At 41.4% G+C, this 8,824-nt stretch overlaps 2 protein-coding genes across 6 annotated transcripts; one reads left to right on the forward strand and one right to left on the reverse strand.

The window, feature by feature from the left end:
• The first annotated feature begins 447 nt into the window (after positions 1-447).
• Positions 448-5,674, forward strand: LOC658188 (uncharacterized protein). Of its 5 annotated transcripts, none has more exons than XM_008192442.3 (11): positions 448-826; positions 901-997; positions 1,048-1,272; positions 1,435-1,605; positions 1,658-1,764; positions 3,507-3,649; positions 3,703-4,464; positions 4,517-4,661; positions 4,709-4,943; positions 4,992-5,311; positions 5,358-5,674. In XM_008192442.3, the coding sequence occupies exons 1-11, from the start codon at positions 719-721 to the stop codon at positions 5,448-5,450; spliced, it is 2,406 nt and encodes an 801-aa protein (XP_008190664.1). In that variant the 5' UTR covers positions 448-718; the 3' UTR covers positions 5,451-5,674. The 5 variants fall into 5 exon arrangements, with proteins under 5 accessions (XP_008190664.1, XP_008190662.1, XP_008190663.1 ...); XM_008192440.3 differs by having other exon boundaries at positions 449-826; positions 886-997; XM_008192441.3 differs by having other exon boundaries at positions 449-826; positions 886-997; positions 1,438-1,605.
• On the reverse strand, positions 5,673-8,813 carry MED24 (Mediator complex subunit 24). The gene is made up of 3 exons (XM_964520.5): positions 8,673-8,813; positions 6,153-8,584; positions 5,673-6,101 (listed from the first exon to the last, which is right to left on the reverse strand). The coding sequence occupies exons 2-3, from the start codon at positions 8,493-8,495 to the stop codon at positions 5,712-5,714; spliced, it is 2,733 nt and encodes a 910-aa protein (XP_969613.1). The 5' UTR covers positions 8,496-8,584; positions 8,673-8,813; the 3' UTR covers positions 5,673-5,711.
• Positions 8,814-8,824: the final 11 nt, after the last annotated feature.

The raw sequence follows: 8,824 nt of genomic DNA on the forward strand, positions 1-8,824 counted from the left end.
GCACGTACAGGATATTTTTTAACACAAGCCAGCTGGAATAACTACAAAGATAATGGGAAAATTATAAAATTCCGGCACAATTTTTAATAACAGTGTGGCATGAGAACACTTTTTTGGCAATTTTTTGAAATTCGTACCACATATCTTTTTTGTAATTTTTAAATCACACTCACAATTTTTTTCCAAAAATTCAGCTATGTCTATTTTGTTAAATAAAATCTTTATAAATGCTGTAGAATTACTCCTAATTTAAGCTTTTTCCTGTAATTTTTAATCAAAAAAGGCTATTCAACAAAAAATATGATGAAATTGATTGAGTGAAAAATTATGAACCAAAAATTATTTTATTCTAAACTTAGATTAAATTTAAATTATATTAAATAACCATTAAATTTTTTCTTATTAAGATTTTAATTAAATAAGCCGCAAAAATCTGGGGACATTCGTATGGCGTCTCTCGCGTCAAAGTCACTAAAACTGGAGACCTTCTGTAGTTGAGTGACATGTGAGATTCGGTCGTTAGTTTTTTACCGAAATTATCAAACCGAGCGTACTTGTGTTTGCCAATCTACCGCAGAAATAATACATTAGTTACATAGAATCCAAATAATACTTGGTGTTTTGCAAAAAACGCCCGAGAAGCAGGCACTCTTTAGGTCGAACCTCCCCTCATCTGATGTCCTGTTTGGCAAGTTGATCGTGCCCGTTAACTTCCACAATGTCGTATCCAGGCCGCCCCCCGATCATGCAGGGCCTTCCGATGGCGTACATGCCCATGGGGGGCCCCGCGCCCCCGCTTATGCCCGCCGTTATGCCCCTCCAACATGTAAGTCCCCAGCTCTCTGTCTCGATGTTGTCTTTAGTGGAAGTTTTAATGTTTGACAGATGGTACCTATTCAGGTAACAAGCGCCCCGCAAATCCGGGCTTTGCCGCGACTGAACGCCAGCCGGGAGCAGCTGAAGCAACTGCAGGGGCCTGCGGTGACGGTGTTTGTTGGTATGTTGGTAAAGTGTGTGGTTGTGTCGGTCTAGGGCTTCCTTTTGCAGGTAATATTACGGAAAGAGCCCCCGATGCAATGATTCGTCAAATTTTGGCCGCGTGCGGACACGTCATGAGCTGGAAGAAGGTAAAAGCATTTGGTTTTTGTGAACTAGCTGGGCCTGACGCCGGCTTAAGGGCTGTTAGGTTGCTTCATGATCTCATGGTTGGGGACAAGAGGCTGGTGGCGAAGGTCGACGCTAAGACAAAGACTGTGCTAGATGAATATAAAGGTACACATTTCTTGAGTTGCCGCTTTTATTGGTTATTTTAATGTACTTTCTTCAATATTTAGCAGTAAAATTGTTAAGTACCTATAAATGTAAGTTTCTTGTTTTGTGCATTCTTGCGGGGAATTTGCGATTTTTCACTTTACGGTTTTAAATGATTCCCAGAAGCTCGGCGCCGTAAAAAGCAAAAGGGGTCGTCACCTCTTCAAGACGAACCTGAAGAAGATGTCTTGGACGAGGAGACCCAAGCGTTGGACGCTGTGGCCGTCGAAAGAATTAAACAAATCCTCAACGAATATGAAGATGAAATGAACAATTTTGAATTAAAGAAAGAAGGTAAAGGAAACACCAATATGATTGTTGATACTTATAGTTTTCTCTTGCGCAGAGGAAGTGATCGAGAAGTGTCATAAAGTATTAGAAGAGGCCGATGTTGAGGAAGAAAAACGTGATTTGATCACAAGAGAGATTGGAAAGTTTCGCGAAATCATGAAAGTAAGTATAACTTTTTTCAACAAAAACGGGGGTCAATTTGTTTAAAATCGGTCTGACGGAAAGTATACATGACTTTCAGTTGTTTCTATTCAAAATTAAAGTCAGGGCGGGGGGTTTGAGAATTTTCTAAAAAGTATTAGAAGTAAGGTTGCGCTCATGTGGTTCTTGAAACCAAACAGGCAAATGGAAGCAACGCAGTCCCACCTAGGTTCGGCCCATGGCGCCGTTGGTGAGTAACGTGTCAACAGTTATCTCCACTGTACCTTTTTAAATTCACACACATATTTTTTCAATTTCAATAATAGTCTCATTTCTGATAGAATTAATCCAAATATGTGTGCGAGCTTTAAAACATGATTTTTCTCCTGTTATTGTTAATACGTAAATGGTTACAATTGCCTTGCTTCATTTATTTGGTCCAATTTCTTTCACAGTTTGCGAAAGTGATAGTAACCATTTATTTGACATTTTTTGTCCTTTTTACTAGTCCACTTTTTGGTATATTAGTTAGTTTTTGTGCCACGGGCTGTATTTGTAAGTTATAGTCCGTGGTGTAATATGTTTCGTCGAAATTTTGGAGATTCGCAAGTTGGGGACGTATCAAGTTCAGTAAGGATTTATGTCGTCTGTTACAAGAGTAAGTTAAAACAGTACATGTAGAAATGTCTTCACATTACTTTTAAGTAATTCATTCGAAAATATTTTTTACTTTTGTTTTATTGTTCCCACAGGGTGTATGGACTTATTGATTTTTTATTATCTAAAGGTATAATTTACAAACGAAAATCATTTCTTTGTATTCTGAAGCAGTAACCAATTATTTGATTGTTTTTTTATTCTGTTCAATACGAAGAAACGAGTTCTCTTTGTTTCAGCGACTGGGATATTTCTGAAAATGTCGAATTGAGTATCGTGTTAAAATTTTTATTTCCGCTTAAGTTTTTCGTGGTTATATGACGAGTAAGAACGGTCTAATTTATGTTTATTTGCTGTACTTTTTACCTGCTATTTTTAATCACAAGAAATAATGGGAATTATTCAATTACGTTCCGAATTCTATTCTGTTTTACCGGGTCCTCACAACCGCTTAACGCTTTGAGTTAGCGAATTCAGTTTTTATATTCTAAAAAGATAGAATGGATTGAAAATTACTATTCCTCCCAAGTTTATCTCCGATTAGAACTTCGTAGTTTAATTATAGGGTAATAATTATGGATTTACCAAGTGAAACATGTTTGTACTAGTTTGTAATTAACACAAAAAAAGTATTTTTTATATTCAAAATAATTATTGCAGTTCAGAAGGAATTACTTTCAGTCAACTGTCTCTTATAGAGTACAAAAACTGAAATCCGTCATTTACCATGTTTATGAATTTTTAAAAGAACTTTGAAATATCCCAAAATAATTATCATCTAAAGAAAAGAATTAACATCGGGGAAGAATAATTCGTGGGTCAGTTTTAGAATATTTTCGAATGCTTGTAAATAATATTGATTCATAGATTAACATGACAGCAATCCCAGTCTAAATCCCGAGTCACTAACCTGTTTAAAAATTTCTAACTCGTTACAGCATTGAATGAAATTGCCAACAATAAACAAAAACGATAAAACTGAACGAGCTTTAATATTTAAAACCAGTAACGTATACCTGATCATCACTGGTATGAGAAATATTTTTTTAATAAAAACCATCAAACATAATAGCGAGGTGATTAATTGGCGTTTGTTTTTATTTTAGAAACAAGAGGAAGAGAAGGAAGTCAGCAAGCGGAAAAAAGAAGAAAAGGAGAAGAACAGAGAGAAGTCACCCTCACATTCGCCCAGTCCGCGAAGACGTGATAAAGATGACAAAAGGAGACGTCGTTCAAGATCTAAGTCAAGGTTGCTTGTTTTTTGCATTCGTTGCCGATAATAATGTTTTTGCTTTATAACAGGACGCATGAACATAGCAGGGAACGCGAGAGGGAACGGGATAGAGATAGGGAACGAGAAAGGGATCGCGAACGCGAGCGAGAAAGAGAACGAGAACGTGAACGCGAACGGGAGAGAGATCGTGAAATCAGGGATCGCGAACGCGAGCGAGAAGAAAAAAAGAGCACTAAAGATTTACTAAAGGAGAAGGAGATGGAAGAAGAAGCGAAAGAAAAGAAAAAAGCTGAGAGAAGAGCCAGGGAAAAGGAAGCAGCTTATCAGGAAAGACTCCGCGCTTGGGAGACTCGCGAACGCCGAAAAGCCAAGGAATATGAGAAAGAAAGGGAAAAGGAAAGACTGAAGGAGGAGGAACGCGAACGTGAAGCCAAGAGATTGAAAGAGTTTCTGGAGGATTATGACGACGAACGCGACGATATCAAATATTACAAGGGCAGGGAGCTTCAAAGGAGGCTGGCTGAACGGGTCAAAGAGGCAGAACTTGATACTAGAGACAGGCAGAAGGAGAAAGAGGAAATTGAAGAATTGAAGAACAGGATATTTTCAGGTGACCACGAAGATCCCAACGCTGAATTCGAAAGAGTGAAACGAGAAAAGGAGGAACAATACAGGCCCAGATTATTGATTGACGTTAATTTGGATCACTGGAAGCAGAAAGAAAAGGAAAAAGAACGGGAGCTGGAAAGACAAAAGGCGAGAGAACGAGACCGTTATCGTGAAGTTGAGAGGCAAAGGGACAGACAGAGGGCGAGGGAAGAAAGGGAAAAGTCTGTTTGTTTCCAGTTTCATAACCCAATTTTATTTTTCTATTTTTTTCAGATATGTATTACAACAAGCAGCGCAAGAATTGGCTGCGGTTGAAGCAGAGCCCATTGACAGTGATAGTGACATGGACGAAAATCACTACAGTCCAGCGCCGCCAGAACCTGATGGTAACTCAAACGACGATTCAGAATCGACTAAAGTGAGTTTTTTTGTGATTTGTTCCCCGTTTTATATGTGTTTCTCCAGTGGACTCAGGTGCAGGTTGGTGAGGACGATTCTAGACACTCTTTCACCTCAAATCACGACGAAAACCCGCCTCCTCCAACCGGAATCGGGATGAAAATTACTTTAGCTAAACCAATTACCTTTAGTCCTTCAACACAACAACCGAAACGAAAGAAGCTTGATCTTCGGGAAGTGTTCAATCCTGATGAAGACGACAGTAATACACAAGTGAAAAAACGAAAACTTGTCCCACTTGGTAAGAATTTTCATTTTGTTAATGCGTTGATACAGTTATTTGCTTTAGATTACAACGAAGACAAGAAAGGTAAGAAGGACAAAGACGGTGAGAAAAAATCAGAAGAGTCGTTGAAGTCACAAGAGGAAAAGAAAAAGACCATAAAGTCATTAATCGAGAAAATACCGACAGAGAAGGAGGCGTTATTTGCGTATCAGCTTGACTGGTCAGCTATCGACAATAGTTTGATGGAACGAAAGATTCGTCCGTGGATTAACAAGAAAATTATAGAGTACATTGGGGAGCCTGAGCCCACTTTGGTTGATTTTATCTGTTCCAAAGTGTTGGCAGGCTCCCAGCCTCAAGTCATCTTGCAGGATGTTCAAATGGTGAGTGTTATAGCGACCGTGATGTTTTACTAATTGCATTGTTAAGGTATTGGATGAAGAAGCCGAAGTTTTTGTTGTTAAAATGTGGAGGTTGATAATTTATGAAGTGGAAGCAAAGAAGCTAGGTTTAGTGAAGTAGCAGTTATTTCAAATGTATATAATGAGATGGACATTAGGTTTACATTTATATAATTCATGTACATCAATTTATCAAGTATATAATTTGCTGCAGGTATTTAATTCAATAATTGTGTTTATCTGAATGGGTCAGGATATGTCACGTTCGTTGAATCACTGAGAAAAAGTTTTATTTTATGTAAGCATGTCCAAGATTTTAAAAAATAAAATTAATTTTCAAGCCTCTTTTTCAATTATGCTTTATTTAAATAAGTCATCACATCTAATTACTCTCCTGCGAAACGTTCCTCAAGTGGTAATTTCGCAATATACACAAGTCCTTTGCCATGTTATTCCGACCGTGAGTATTAAACACATCGTGCAGATGCAACAAAATCGGGTAAGTAAAAAGTTCAGGCAGAGTCCGAAGCAAGTCTGTCACAAGAGCCGGCGGAATCGCAGCCAAGAGAGCACTCGCCGTGCTCACTTTCACCTCAACCAGACTTTTAATCAAATAAAACGCGAAATAAGTCTGTTGAGTGATGTAACCCTCTTGTATCCCATCCTCAAAAATCGTCATCAGTTGTCTGAGAGTCGAAATTAGTTGCTCAATCAGCGTGCCATCCTCACCCTCATTAAGCCGCGCAACTTTAGCCATCGGTTCTTCCGGTTCCTGAAAATAAAACCAAAAAAAACTCGTACTAGTCCACAATTACGGACTTACTTCCGAAAACGCATCAAACGCCGTGTACACGCAATAACTGGTCAAGTAAGCCAATGCGATCAAATGCGGCTCCATGAGCGAGTCCGCTTGGAGATCGTTATACAACATTTGGGGCAAAACATGCGAGAGCAGCTCCAAAGTGCAGGCCCTGATATCGACATGGAACGCCGCCAAAGCCAGATCCACACCTCTCTGCAACTGGTCGCGGTATCTCAACTTTAGCATTTCTTGTATAACGGCAGACACTAGCCACCTCGGACCGGCCGTATCGAGCAAACAGTGCAAGGTTTTAGCCGAGCTGTGGTCCAGCCAACCCCTGCGAATAGCCCCAGACCAGGCACTGTGTAACTGTTCCACAGCCGGTTGTCTCGAAATCAGGTGGTGGCTACTTTTCGTCTGGAGAGGCAATTGGACGTCACGTTGCATTTTACGGATGATCTCGCACGTGAGTTGCCAGCGCTCCCGCAAACTGTCTTCCTCGGCCGCTGGGGGGGCTAGTAATTGCTGCACCATGTTCACGGGCTTGAGGAGGTTTTCTTGGGGGGCTGTCCGCATGTAAGCGCAAAGCCAGGCGGCCGCAGCCAACGGTAGCGAACACATTCGGCCACGGACAGCGTCCAAAATCCGCTTCACGTCCGAGGGCACTAAAGCCCCCTGTTCCCAAGCCACCAACACTTCGTGCATAACTCCGGGCATATTGAAGAGAACGTCCTGCCATTTGATGTTCGGTTTAAAATCGGATTCACCGGCGTTGAATTGTTGTAGGAGCATTTCAATCGTGTCAGGATCACCCAGACGAAGGAGCTGTTCGGGTGCTTTCGGCCGCTGCCGTTCAACCATACATGACTTAACCCACTGCTCAAACAACGATTCCCCGTCAGGGTCCAGAACAGCATTGGCGCCATAATTTTGCACAATTGCCACCAACATCAGGAAACTTATATCGAACAATTGGGCCCGTGCTTTGTCACCCCCTGATTTGGAACATTCGTTGAAACGGATCAGTCTTGTAACAAGCGTTCTCAGTTGGCCTTGCACCGTAGCCACGGCTAGAATCAACTCGAAGCTTTTCCCAGTCAACACTTGATGCAACATCCCCAAAAGGGGGTCCTGTATCTTGTGATAATCAGTCGATAATGTTTTCAAAATCCCGGCAAGAGTGGGTTCTGCACAAATAATCACTTTGGGAATCCCCGCAGCAGCTGGGGCCGTGTCCAGCTTGACGGACGGCGGTGGTTTCCTCTTCTCCAACAAATGTTTAAGCTGCACTTCAGTAATCAATCGTGCTTTAACCAATTCGCCTAAAAGACACTCCAAGCTTGAACACGAGCTGTTCGCATCCATTGCGTCCAACAGTGGGCTATGCTGCAGCATCAGCTCAACTGCACTAACAATACTGTTACTGTCACTCTTGCCCGCCAATTCGAGCAGAATGTGAGGTACCTTCAGAAAGGCAAAGGCCCCCCATTGACTTTCGTGTGCCGTCTGATTCACGTCATATAAAGCCAAGAGACTGCCTCTCATCAATTCGGCATATAGGCGCGGACCGTCAAAACCTTTCAATTTTTGGAAGAGTCTCAACTGTTCAGCTAGGGAATTAGTGGACGCTCCGGGATTACCCACGAGTTTGACTTCCAACCAACACTGGATCAGAGCACCTGGCCATTTCTCACTATTGATCGGGAGGCTCAAAATGTTAACATCGATGTTTTCCAGTTTTTTAACGCATTTAGATAACTCGTCAGAATCGGACAACGACGCCCTCAACTCAATACATTTGCGGTTGGTCTCAGTAAACAATTCAGGATCGCTGTACCTCGCTAGACACATCATGGAGACGTAAAAATCGTCATTCATGAGCGTGGTGAGCAAGAACGAGGCTTTCTGAGTCAAATGAGCGGTGCCTTTGCATTGCAATAAAATAGTCAGGAGCCAACAAGCAATTGATAAAATTGCAGTGGCCAGGACGGTTTCTTCCGGTTTGCCACAACAAGTGACACCCGGAAGCATGCCTTCGAGGAACTCAAGTAGGCTAAACACGCAGTGGACTTTACTGAGTTGGTTGTATTTGCTGAGGCGTTGAAGCACAGCCGCATGTGAGACTAACTGGGCGCTCAAGGAGTGTCTCAAGTAACTCAAAACCAACTGATTGGCCCCGGCACCGACTACCGCTTGTTGGAGAATGCAATCAGCCAAGTTGTAAACATCGCCACTGACGCCTCGTGGTAACACCGTTTTGATGTTAATGCCCCATTGTAAGTCAGTCCAGCGCTCGCGCCACGCTTTCAGCAAAAGGGCCTTCAGACAGCTTGTCTTACTCGTGGTTTTCGTTTCCATCACCATTGCAAAGCGGTGTGTGGGATGGTTTGAGGTAGAGGAATCAATTTAATGGCAAAATTAAGTTCTGTTTACTTGAATTGACGTGCCATAACCTACAAAAAATACCAATTCAACGTGTTAATTAAATCAGTCTTGGGACGCAACCAGTGACGTGCTACAGTGTGTGTTTTGCAAACTTACTTTATTTAATTACTTTTTCATTTTTAATAATGGGAAAAACACCAATTAATTTATTTTTTTAAATAGTACGCAAGTGCAGCTTTTTGACAAGTACAGCACAACGTTGTCAAGTGCCAATTCTTTGAGTGGATTTTAGAAATAATTTGTCCGCT

The sequence above is a fragment of the Tribolium castaneum genome, chromosome 1 (genome assembly GCF_031307605.1).
Source record: "Tribolium castaneum strain GA2 chromosome 1, icTriCast1.1, whole genome shotgun sequence".
In the NCBI taxonomy this organism is placed as follows: domain Eukaryota; kingdom Metazoa; phylum Arthropoda; class Insecta; order Coleoptera; family Tenebrionidae; genus Tribolium; species Tribolium castaneum.